This window comes from Calypte anna, chromosome 2 (genome assembly GCF_003957555.1).
Source record: "Calypte anna isolate BGI_N300 chromosome 2, bCalAnn1_v1.p, whole genome shotgun sequence".
Taxonomy (NCBI): domain Eukaryota; kingdom Metazoa; phylum Chordata; class Aves; order Apodiformes; family Trochilidae; genus Calypte; species Calypte anna.
This window is the reverse complement of record NC_044245.1, coordinates 24,853,034-24,866,089: the sequence shown is the minus strand read 5'-3', so window position 1 is coordinate 24,866,089 and position 13,056 is coordinate 24,853,034. Positions and strand designations below refer to the sequence as shown.

At 42.3% G+C, this 13,056-nt stretch overlaps 1 protein-coding gene across 4 annotated transcripts in view; it reads left to right on the top strand.

Moving 5' to 3' along the window:
- The first annotated feature begins 841 nt into the window (after positions 1–841).
- The window catches only part of SGCE (sarcoglycan epsilon), a 33,246-nt gene continuing 21,031 nt past the window's right edge, over positions 842–13,056 (top strand). For 3 of the 4 annotated variants that reach the window (XM_030444533.1, XM_030444535.1, XM_030444532.1), the window contains exon 1: positions 842–988. In XM_030444533.1, the coding sequence (XP_030300393.1) occupies positions 874–988 (115 nt within the window). In that variant the 5' untranslated portion in view covers positions 842–873. Of the gene's footprint in view, positions 989–9,153; positions 9,259–13,056 lie in introns of all 4 variants that reach the window. The other variant, XM_030444534.1, reaches the window with a different exon arrangement.

Below are 13,056 nucleotides of genomic sequence, written 5' to 3'. Positions count from 1 at the left end.
AAATCAGTTAACTAGTCCAGAAAGCATAGTCCAACCATGAGAGAGCACAGAATGATCAGTTCTGATTTAGGAAATCACGTAAAACCTTCCACAGAGGCCCCGAAGTTGCCAGGTACCCGTGCAAGGGGAGTGCTGCAACTCCGCCGCTATGGGAGCCCTGAGGGGCCCGGGCAGGCTCACAGGGCTCCCGCTGTTAGCTGTAGGTGCAGCCAGTGCGTGTTTCAAAATAACACTTCGAATTTAGCTGTAGAATAAGGATACAGACTTAAAACGATACGAAGAACACTGATTTTCAAGCGCTTTAGCCACCTCTTCCTCCAAGAGCACACCGCACCGGCATGCAACACGCAGGCTTGTGAGGTGCCCAACTCCCAGAGAGGGACCGGGTCTACAAGAGGCAACCACGAATGGGTCACAGCCACGGCCTTTCCCTCCTCACCCTGCACACCAACACCGCCTCGCTCCATAGCGGCTTCGTTCCCGCCACATTTACACCGCTGGCTTGAGGCGACAGCACCCGGAGCCCGCCTTTCCATCGACACACAAACACCTACAGGGCAGCCGCCCGACACGGTCCTGCCAGGGGCGCACAGGGCGGTCTGCGCCCGCCTTCAGAGGAAAACGCTCCTGCGGACCCTACTCCCCAGAAACCCTGCGCCGGGCACTACGACTCCCCACCGCCCACTGAGCCCCCATCATGGCCGCCGTGACGGGCGGCTCCTCCCGGCATGCCCCGCGGGGCAGCCTCGCTGCCTGGAGACGGCCGACGGGGCGGGGCGGGACGGGACGGGCGGGGCGGGCAGGGGAGGGACGGAGGATGCTGCGGCCGCCGCGGGGCGAGGCGGTGTCAGCAGCGGCAGCGGGGCACGGAGGATGCGGCGGCGGTGGTGGCGGCAGCATCTGGCGGAGGAGTGGGGAGCGATGCGGTACTGCGCGGCGGGGCCTTGGTCACACAGCGGAGGCGCCCTCACCACCCTCCTGCTGACAGGTCGGTCGCCGTGGCGTTTCACGGCAGGCACGGGCCTCGGCGGCAGCCGCTGGCCTGCGCCGCGGTGCTCCCCACTCCCACGGGCTCCCCGTCCCCTCCCGGCGGTCCCATTTCCTCTCCATCTTGCCCTCAGGCTGCGGGTCGCTGTGTCCCCCCCTTCACGCCCGCTGCGCGCCCCCCACCCCTTCGAGTTCCCAGCCGCTCCGGCATCCCCCCCCTACGTTGTCCCAGCCTCTCCCCGGCGCTGCTGAGGACGCCCCGAAGGAGGTGCAGGGGTGGCGGCCTCTCCGCCCTTCGCCTCTCCCCCTGCGGAGAGAATCGCTGCTGCCCGCCCCTCCACAGGGGCAGTGCCCCGGGTTCGGAGGGAGCTGGCTGAGGCGGGGGCCGGCCGTGGCGGAGGCGGGACCCGGGTGTGTGTGAGCGGGTTTGGCGGCAGGGAGCGGGGCCGAGGCCTGGGTGAGAGACGCTGCGTGGTGGGGGCGGCTCCGCTCCCCGGGGCAGGGCCGGGCAGGGCCGGGCCGGGCAGGGCCGGGCGGTGGTGGCTGCTGGTCCTCGCTCGACCTGACAGGGTTGGTGCCTAACTCCGACGGCTCGGCTGTTCTGAGTACAGCGGTCTTCTTTGGCTCTCTCCCTCCTACCCCTCCCCCTCGAAAACATTCCATCATGACCACTTAGTCCAACTCTGGGAAAATTAAGACTGCATAAAAAGTATGAATCCTGGTTCCTACTGCATGTATGTAAGAGCTGATGTACACTAGGAAGGTTTCACATCTCCAAGGCTCTTCACAGTGAAGTAATTCAAACTGGTAACACCAGCAGCCCAGGCACTGGGTCTTCATGAGGCTGTTTCTACCCAAAGAGCAAGCTAACAGCAAAAGATATATTTATCTTATCTCATGGCCTGAGAGGTCAGTGGTATGGCATCTGAAAGCCAGCATTCTTAGCATCTTCAAGAGTAACATCTAGGTACACTTCTAGTACTTTTTTAAGTATATGGCCATACTTGTCATAGGACACTGACAGCAGACATGACATGAGGCATTAGAAATGGTAAAGATGCATATAACAGCGAAGCATTAAGTTGTTCAAAGTGAGGATAAAACTTAATATGTTATGTGCAAGATACTTATTTCTCATGATGTGGGAATTATTCTTGCCTCATCTGTCTCCCCCTTCCAACACCAGCTGTAGGATAGCAACCAAGAAAGAACTAGGGCAGTCTTAGGAAGCTTTCAGTATCAGTTAAGATACTCAGTTTAAAGAAGTTCAGCTTCTAGAAGCTGAAAACTTGAGTACATGCTAAGGGAAAGAAGTCTTAAGGTTTTTCCAAATTCAGACCTTTTTAAGCTCATTCCTGTTGGATTTCATTAATCAAAACCGGGAAATGCACTGTTTGAGACTGATGTGAAAAGGGAATCATGACCTTAAGTTCTCTTGAGTGAAATCTATATTTGAGGAGCATTGGAGAGTAAGGTTCTGATCTCTTCTGCCTGGTGCTTGTGGTGCTAGTGTCTGGTGCTAGTCTTTTAGTCTCTAGGGTACCAAAGTATTACTTAGCCAGGCATAATACAACTTTTAGACAAAACAGAACATGAAAAGTAGCACAAGACCTGTGAATAGTTTTGAGTCCTTTTCCCCATTTCTTTTGTGGCACTTGATCTACAGGGAACACTTGATTTGTGCTTTTGGCACTTAAAGATGCATGAATGTCGAGACACTTAAGAGTTTAAAGGACATAAGATTGATTTCAGAAGTCCAACATTTTCCTGTAGATGGCTGATACAGAGTACTCTAATTGAAGCAGCTGATGATGATAATTTTCTCCAGAAAAAGTGGGATGTGTCATTGTTATGAGAAGTGACACTTAAGGATAAGCTTATCTAAGACAAACTAGATTTTTTTTTGACTTTCACTTCACAGTAGCAGACACAATAGAAATTTACTAGATTAAACTGGTAGATATGTCTGCCTTATTTGGCTTTGATAGAGTAATGAATTACCCCTATATTCTACTTCTACAGAGAGAATGGTCAGCAAAATGTTGTTTGAATGCTGAATGTTTTGTTGCTGTTATACTGTATTTCTACACTTGGAAGAATTAATTGTCAATGCATTAGTTGTCAGTGATTATTATTGTCCCTGGAACCCCTGTTTATGGATAAGGAGTTATATTCCCCCTTCCCTATAAAGGGGTCAAAATGGGGAAGGAGTTCATTAGTTCTCACTTCAAAAGCTGTTTTTATGTGGTCACAGTAATATGTCATGAAGCTGCACTGCTGCCAGAAAACATTCTCCTGCCCTTCCACAGCTAGAGATTTTTCACTGGTTCTCTTATGGATGCTGAATAACTTGTACAGTGATATTGTGAATTGGGTCATCTGGCTGAAAACTACCCCATCCACAAGTAGAAAGTGCTCACTGATGTCAGCTTACTGACCAGGACTGGTACAGGATGATTTATACTGGTGTGCTAGATGGCCAAGAATGTGCTGGGAATCCTTCCTTTCAGCAGGGCTGCAAACACATGGCCATTTAAAAAACCTGAAATTGCTGGGTACAACTGATATTCAGGACAGGTGCCTGGGTTTTGTGGGGTTTTTGTTGTTTTTTGTTGTTGTTGTTGCTTTTGTGGGTGCATCTGTTAGGACAAAGAAAAAGTTTTTGCCCCTACAGGGCTCTGAATCTGCTTGTGGAGATGGTGCCTGTCAAATCTGACCCAGATCAGTAAATAAAATCTATTGAATAAGTTATTATAGGAGGGAAAAGCTAGCCATTCCATTAGTGTACTTTCCATTACAGAAGCATGTATTTATAGATAGTAGAGTTTACATGGAGACATCTTGGCGATCCTAAAGCCAGAAAATAAGAAGTCTACTTTATAGATGGAATTAATTTTCTAGATGTTACTTCTAGTATGTGAAGAGAGGCTTTTTTTTGCTCCCTAATGTTTTTTTGTGGGTTTGTTTTTGGTTTTTTTTTAGGTTTGGTTACAGTTACTTCATTAATTACAATTAAGTTACTGTTAAGGATTTACAGTCACCAAAGTAAAAAACTGTTCTTTAGATTGTTTGCAGTCATACTAAGAAGTAAAATATTTCAAACCTTGACAAGAGTATCAGTCTATTTTAGTACAGCTTTTGGGCTCTTCTTCAATAGATACTGTTATGTTTATAGCAGATACTGTAAGTGTCAAGTGCCTTCTTTTGGCACAGCTCTAGAGGAGATCAGGGAGTTGCTAGTTTGATTACTTCCACAGGAATTTGAAAACAGCAGAAGAGCCAAGAAACGAAATAGTTTCTCTCCTAGTCAGTTGAACTGCTATTCAAGCAACTATTAGCAAGAATTAATAGAACCAAGAAGTGCTCTAACCTGAGACAACTTTTTACATGACTATCTTGCTGAAGTGTTTTTACTGCAAACCAGGGTGCTACAGATGGAGAGCTGAAGGTATGGATTTTAGTATTCAGTGAATTCACTATATTGCTGTGTTGGAGTTACCATGAAGGTATTACATAGGTAAAAATACAAATTGTTCAGTTAACAGCTCATTATGCAACATTAAAAAAGGAATTGCTTACAGGAACTGTGTATCAGTGTTAGAATTGCAACACAAACCACTAAAATGTAGATTCAGGCCATGAAGACAGGAAGTTTTAAAGAAAAATATAGGAATCAGACAGAAATCCCAGTGTCTTGAAATCTATGACTTTTCTGAATTCCTTTGCTCCTTTTAATTATTTGCCACCTCAGAAGTTTGGAATATAATTTTGGGGATACTCTGATAATTCATATGTCAAGAGATGATAGTAATGGGGGCATCCTGGAATATCTGGCTTATACAGGGTGACCTTACCATATGCCTTGATTAAACCATGAACTTGAGGCTGGACTGCAGGAACTAGCAATGTTTTCTTTGTCTTCATGGAAAAGCCAGTTTGGTTTTCATGTCACACCAGCAATGGGAAGGAGAATAGTTGTGGGTGTTACTATTAATAAAGCACTAGGTTTTTATTGTCCCAGTACTTAATTTGCTTCATTCCCAAGAGTACAAATGCCACAGTGGGACTGACAAAATGCCTTATTCAGTTATTTTTCTCAAATGATCTTAGAGAAATGTTCAGATATTACAGTAATCAATGGGTAGCACAGAAACAGGTAGAAAACCACTACCTATTGAGTCAAGATGGATAGATCCAGAGCTTAGAAACACTTCTGAGTGTCCTGGTTTGGGCCAGAGATTTGGTTCCCTCTTTCCAGGTGTTTTGTTTCAACTCAGTGGTGTCAATTTCTGACTGTTCTCTGTGGTTCTCAGCAGCCTGTGCTGCTCAGAGATCTGTACTGTGCAGGGTTGTGTGGTAAGAGAATAAGGGACAGTGGAAGATGGCCTGAGGTCCTGGTCTCTGGCATGAAAGTTACAGGGATGTGTTAGATAAGTCCCAGATAAAGGTGTGGGAGAGAGGAAAAGTGCTGGGTTTTGAGAGCTGGAGCTGTGTGCTGTGGAGTAGTGGGGCAGATGAGCCTGAGATCCTAGTTGAAAACATCAATAAGGAAAGGGTGCAGGATGAGGTGTGGGTGTTAGAGTGCAATAAAGAAATGAGGGAAGTGAAGTTGGTCTTCAAGTTGCTTGAACTTGGCTCTTTAGTTCATTGTGAGGTGGCAAAATTGTTGCGGGATCTTCTCTGCTAAATAATCTGCTGTTAATACTTAAAGCCTTTACATATACTCAAATATAATTAAAAGGAAAAGTAATCTAAATTAATAGACTTTATTTTAATAAAAATAACAATAAAGCCATAATTGCTTAAGAAATAAAAACAATTTAAGAAAAATAAGAAGTAGATATCTGTTAATTAAAAATATCATTCAAGAGAAAAAAAAGCAAATGGTGCAGATGTACTTCATCTAGACGTGGTCAAGTCCCAGGCACATAGCTGTGAGTTTGCTTCTGCTTGCTGCTAAAAGCCCTGGTGGGGGCTGCAGTAACTTTGACAAGATGTGTAACAATCTGAAGAGCCTGATGCTATTAGCATTTCTTTCAGCATGAGTACAAGGCTGATCAAATTAATTCTAAACAGCCTCTTTGATAAAATGCATAGTTTGAATCCCTGCATTCTGTAGTATAAGGCCTCTTTTGTCATCCTTTAATCGTATTCACAGATCTTCCCTGAGCTTTCTTCATGTTGTCACTGTGCTTCTTGAAGGATCCATGTAAGTACTAGACTGTTTGAACAGTGATCATATCTGTGTCAAGTACAAAAATAAAATCTCCCTGCTCCTCCTTGATGTTGCTGTTTACTTTTCAGGGGGTTGAATCAGTCTTCTGCTGAAAGCTTCTGTTTAACCAGGGATTACCTGACGTGTGTCCCTACTTTTTTGTCAAAATGCAGCTTCCCTCAAATGCGTGTTCTGTAGTATGCATATGGCATACTACATCTTTGTTCCTCAAGATGCGTTTACATTTTATTCATTTGAGGCGCACAGCACTGATAACCTTTTTACCAAACAATGCAGACTTTTCTGTATTAGTGGTGTGTAATCTCCATTATTTGTCAATTGCCTATCCTTTGGTTTCACCTGAAGATTTTATCAGTTTGTATTATACATCCATTATGAAGTCAAATTGCATAAGGCCAATGCCAGAACCTTTTGAGGCTCACTAGAAATCTCATATAACGAATTAACTATCTGGTATCCTATTCTCTTGCTTGAGACTGCTGTTCCCATGGGGAAAGCTGTTGAGCAGGAAGGGTGTTCCTGAATTGTTTCATTTCACATCTGTCAATTGAGATTAAATAGATCACACTTTAGAATCTGAAAACAGGCACACTGGTTGCTTTTCTGGTTCCCCTGTGAAATGCAGTATAGGGTGATGAAGTGGACAGGCAACCACTTTAATCCCCACAGCTAAACTTAGCGCAACTCTTGAGCCCAAATCAAAGACACTACTAATCATATATATTTTAAAAATGTACCTTGGATCTAGTCTTTTTATTATTATATTTAAATATTTAAATACTCTAGGATAATTTAATATTATTATTATTATTATTATATTAATAATATTTAATAATATTCGAAAAAATTTTTTTACTGTAAGGGTGACAGAGCCCTGGAACAGGGTGCCCAGGGGGGTCGTGGAGTCTCCTTCACTGGAGACATTCAAAACCCGCTTGGACACGTTCCTGCACGATGTACTCTAGGTGGCCCTGCTCTGGCAGGGGGGGTTGGACTAGATGATCTTTTGAGGTCCCTTCTAACCCCTAGGATTCTATGATTCTATGATAATTTCGTATCTAGTTTCTCAACTCTCAGATGCCACCTATCTAGTGCTAGCTGATATGCTGTATACCTAAGGTTAATATTTTGTTATTGCTATCTCAGAAAAAATGTGTGGGCTCATCCAAAGCATCTGCAAAGATGCATTAAATCCTTGTTGACTGTGATAAGTGCAATACTTTTCTCCATTTAATGATTTGGTAATTGAATTTTATGTTAATTGTTTTAATTGCTGCTGGCTTATTAGCTGACAAGGTTCTGATTGCCTAGCTCATCTTGTGAAATATTGTAATAACCTTATTTTACCTCTTTGGAATTTCTCGAGCATTTCAAGAATTATAGAAAATTTATACTAGTGATCATATGCAGAACTGAGTTGGTTAATCCCTAGGATGGTCTTATATTAGAACTTGCAATGTATGCAGATAAATTCAGCAGGGACAAGGTTGTCTGTCTTGAAAGGCAGATGTAAAACAGTGGATGTGAAGAATACCTTTTTATTAAATCAGATTTTTGTGCATGTTGTAAATCTAAAGAAACTTAACAGAGATTCATAATTTTAAAATATTATTACGTTGGGGTGGCAATTTGAATGTGCTGGAATTTTTTTGCTTGTTTGTTTGTTTTCCCCCCCCAGTTCATTCTCAATTCAGTTTTAGGGCCTTTGTATAAATTATCTTTAATTAATGGCTCACTCATATGCATAGACTAAGTATTTATGTATGTAATGTATGTATGTAATGAAGCTTAAGCCAGATCTGTTGGGTGTCCTCAATTTTGTTTGGAGAATGTGATACCAGTAGTGTCATAACTGATGGGTGTAGCTACATCAGCAGAAGTTTCCACAGATGTTTAAACTTGTAGTGTAAATGATATTCCCATACTTCGAGTGATTGCCATGAAGAATTCCTGTCTTTCTGCAAACGGGTGTGTCTGTGTGCAAGTACTGCTACTTGATGTTTCTGATACTGATGTTTTCACAAAGAGATTAAAATGGTAATCTGTTAACATCCTTTAACTGGGATTTCACTGAGTTCTTGCTCCCAAACCATTCAAGAAGAATCCTATTATGGCCACTTTCCCTTTCCTGGCTTCTGAGTGCAGTTCCTTCCCTCTGCACTTTCGTTTGGTATGTAACTGTACAAACAGCTGTTATATATATATTATTGATCAAAAGAACAAAAAGTGGGAATTGAGGAGAGAGCTTTCTCAGGCAGTTCTGCTACTGGTAAAATGGAGTCTTTCTGTCAGCTCCACAGCTGCTTTCTGCCTCCTGTAATCATTTGCTCCTCACCACGCTTAAGCCTCGCACCTTCAGCTGGACTTATCCAGCTGTTTTCAGGCCGTGTTCTGGCTATGTGGGATGAAGACAAGCATTTTACCTGGTTCTTTTTTTTTTTTTAAATAGATCTTTGGTTATTCCTGCAGGGGAAAGCTATCACCTTCATGTGTCTTTATATAAGCAAAGTATATTTACATAAACAAAGCTGTGCTTTTGGTTATATTGCTTTCCCTACTTGCCAGTGAAAGTAACTTTAGTCTCTCTTTGCCTGTAGATGAGGTTTTCCCAGTGCAAGTATATTTATCAGAAAATGGTCTTCATCATCTTTATATTCAGTATAATTATGTCTGTAGGCTTAAGCATTTAGTGTAATCTTGGCTTATTTGGAAAAAATTAATGTCAAGAAAAGGTGACTGTCAGAAAGATTGTTACATGATTATATATTCAAATCAGATACCACTATTTTTTAAGCTGAGGTTCCTACACTCTGAATAAAACCAAAACCTGGTTTAGAAGGCATCTGATCCCATCTGAAACTTGGTTTGTGTGAGTCTGTTGATCTGACTAATTTGTTGTGTTTTTTTTTTATTTGTTTTATTTTGAAAAGCTTTTTTGTTAAGCTCTGCTGATGGCAATAATGGAACGGTTAACTGGATGACTAAGCAAGCCCACAGTTATATTATCAGCAGAAAAAAGGCTGTTGAGAAGAATGGTGAGTTTAGGTTGTAAATTCAAATCCCATGTTGGTTCAGTCACATCTGCTTTTAATGTTACTTTTGCTTTTCCAATCATGTCTTTATTTTAGGAATAAGGTGCTATTTTAAGGTAAGTAATTTGGAAAATTTTACACTTCTTCAGTCTTCTTAAAAATTCACAGACCTGCGTGTCCTTGTGAGCCTTCCCCAACTTTTCCTGTTCCTGTAGCTTTGCTTGAAATAATGGCTGTGTGTATACCTAATATTGCACATTTTCTTGCCACTATTGGTTGCTCAGAGATACGTCTGCAGTTTGCTTAATACAATAACCTGTCTGTAACAATTAAAAACCTTTTGGTATGCATATGTAAAAAGATTATTTTACTGTTTTATGCAAGTTCACATAGAATATTTTAGCTAGTGTATGCTAGCTGAGAAAAGGCTTTGCACTGATTTGCCATCCAGGCAGGCAAACTGGATTGTCCCCCAAATCAAGTTATTTCTGGAATTATGCTTCATCTACTGAAAATCTACAAGGAGAGAAGTTTCTGGAAAAAATTTCCATGTGGATTTTTGTTCTTATCCTCATCAACATTCAGGCTTAAACCAATGTGGTAAATCTCTCAGTTCTGGAGACACAGGGGCCATCTGATAACAGGCCCTGAGCTGGAGGATGATACAATCCTAGCTGAATTCCTGGCTGTGCCTGTGTTTAAGACCTACAAGAAAAATAACTGGGACAGTTTCTGCACGTGTTTCAAAAAGTGTAATGCATGTTTTCCAACCTTCATTTCCAACTTATTCTACTTTTATTCTACTATTCTTTCCCAGTCTCCAGAATCTGTAACATTTTTGTAAAACTGTATCTTGGGATATTAAGCCCAAGATCCGAAAACTAGAAAGAAGAAAACAGTGCTGGGGATTTAACTGATACTATTTTTTTTTCTAGAAGGGATCTGTTGTGATCCTATGTAGTAGAAGATTTTGAATTTCCCATGGATAGTTTTACAGAAGCCTTTTACAGTCCTAGAGATTTTTGTATACCATGGCAGTTTAGAATTGTGCAATTATTTAGTTTGGAAAAGACAATTAAGATCATAGAGTCCAACCATAATCATGGCACAGCTAAGCCCATCACTAAACCATGTCCCTAAGCACCACATCTACACATCTTTTAAATACTGGCAGGGATGGTGATTCCACCACTTCCCTGGGCAGCCTGTTCCAATGCTTGACAACCCTTTTGGTGAAGAAATTTTTCCCAATACGCAGTCTAAACCTCCCTAGTGCAGTCTGAGGCCATTTCCTGTTGTCATTTCACCTGTTACTTGAGAGAAGAGGCTGACAACCACCTCACTACAACCTTCTTTCAAGGAGCTGTAAAGAGTGATAAGGTCTTCTCTCAAGTTCCTTTTCTCCAGAGCAAACAACCATAGTTCCTTCAGCTATTCCATGTAAGACTTGTTCTCCAGACTCTTCACCCCCTTTGTTACCTTCTCTGGACACACTCCAGTACCTCAATGTCTGTGTAGTAAGGGGTCCAAAACTGAGCACAATATTCAGGGTGCAGCCTCACCAGTGCCAAGCACAAAGATGCAATCACTTCCCTCGTCCTGCTGGCCACACTTATTTCTGATACAAGCCAGGATGGTGTTGGCTCTCTTGGGCCATTTGGGCACATTGCTAGCTTATGTTCAGCCAGCCATCAACCAATACTCTGAAGTCCTTTTCCATTGGGAAGCTTTCCAGCCTCCTTTCCAAAGGCTTGTAGCATTGCGTGGGAGATCAGGTTGATCAAGTGATGCCTGCCTTTCATAAACCTTTGCTTTCTGGGCCTGATCACCTGTCTGTGTCCTCTCCAGTCTTTGATTGTCCTCTACGTGCTGTAATGGCACTTAGAGTGATCTGCTCCATAACCTTTCTGCTCCATAACCTGTCTGGCTGACAGGTCTGTAGTTCCCTGGATGCTCCTCCTGGCCCTTCTTGTAAGTGGACATCACAGTTGCTAACTTCCAGTCAGCTGGCATCTCTTCAGCCAGCACTGCTGCTCAGTGATAAAGTGGCTTAGTGACCACTTCTGCCAGCTCCTTCAGTACCTTTGGGTATGTCTAAGTGGCATAGCAGGTCACTAACCATTTTCCCTTTGGATTATGGGAGTTCCATTCTGTTCCCCATCCCTGCCTTCCAACTTAGGGAACTGGGCAACCAAGAAACAACTAATCTTAGTTGTTAGAAAGTTCGTGGCAGTTGTGCTGACCACCCTCTTTGCTTCTCCAGGAGCCCAAAACTCTTATCATTTTGTGATCATTATGCCCAAGAAGGCTTCCAACCATCACATTGTCCACAAGCCCTCTGATTGCAAGCAACATGTTCAGTGGTTTGCCTTCCCTAGCTGGCTCACTCACCAGCTGTGTCAGGAAGTTCTCTTCCTCACACTCTAGGAACCTCCTAGACTGTTTTTTCTCTGCTATACTTTATTTCCAGCAGACATCTGGTCAGCTGGAGTCCCCCATGTGAACCAGGGCTAATGATTGAGAGACTTCCAGCAGCTTCTTTTAGAATATTTCATCTGCCTCTTCATCCTGGTTGGGTGGTCTGTAGCAGACTCTCACTGTTTATCTGCCTTGTTGGCCTTCTCCCTGATTCCTACCCATAAACACTCAAAGATGTTGTCCCAATCCCACCCCACTCCCTAGCATTCAGGGCTACCCTACTGCATTTCATGCCTTGCCTGTTCCTTCTGAAGATTTTAGAACCATCTGTTGCAGAACTTGGGTTCTGTGAGTCATTTTTCCATGTTATTTATTATGAAGTCTCTTATAGTTTTCCTGCTGCCCAGGCAACTCACACTGTGCTCAGTCTGCTGTATTGGCTGAATATCTAGAGGCTGGTTAAGTATTTGCATCCTTAGATCACCTAAGATGATTACATATTCATCTCCAGTCTCAGTCTTCTGAAAATAATTGTGGGTTTTAAAAGCTTTTTGAGAAACTCGAGTTTCACTTGTTTCATTTCTGAAAAGCAGTGATTGCTGTAGTGGGCTGAAGACTCATAATTTTCCTGATTTTGAGGGAACTTTACATGGGAAAAATGAGAAACCTCTGACAAGGAGGTTGAGAACTTTGAATTCTTAATATCCATACTTCTGTCATCACAGTGTGTTTGTCATCATGAGATAAAATAGATTTGTGGGGTTTTTCCTTCTGAGAGGCATTTTTAGACTTCCACCAAGATCATTGTTCTTTATGTGCTTGAAATCCTTATTGCTGTGCTTACTTCAGCAACAGAGAATGTGTCATTACTAGGAATGGGCAGGCATTTAGTAGATGCAATAGATTTCCCCTAACAGACAGAAAAATGTTAGCTGGGATATTTTCAGTAACTGCTGATGCTTTTATCCTTCCTTTCTAAAACTGTTGCTTATGAGAAAAATACGTTATTGTCTCACTGTTTCTCCTTTCAGTGAATTTTCATCATAGAGTCAAAGCATCAGCAATGGAGAAATAAATTTTACCATTTATTTGACACATTTTCACCCAGCCACCTTGGGTTTTTTTGACAGTTCTTTTGCTTTATTAATACTAGAAATTACTTTTTCAGCTTTTCTTGAAAATATTTTAAAGGAAATGGATTAGTTTCCTTGCTCTGCTTACAGCTCATTCACAGAAGTTAGTACAAAAAGTTTTGGGGTCATCATTTTAGTAATTTTAATTATACCAATAAAATAGCTATGTTACTGTCCTTAAGTCTACTTCATTAAAATTACAGTAACTGGTTTATTAACCACACAAAATTGTGATAAGCCATCCTGAAAA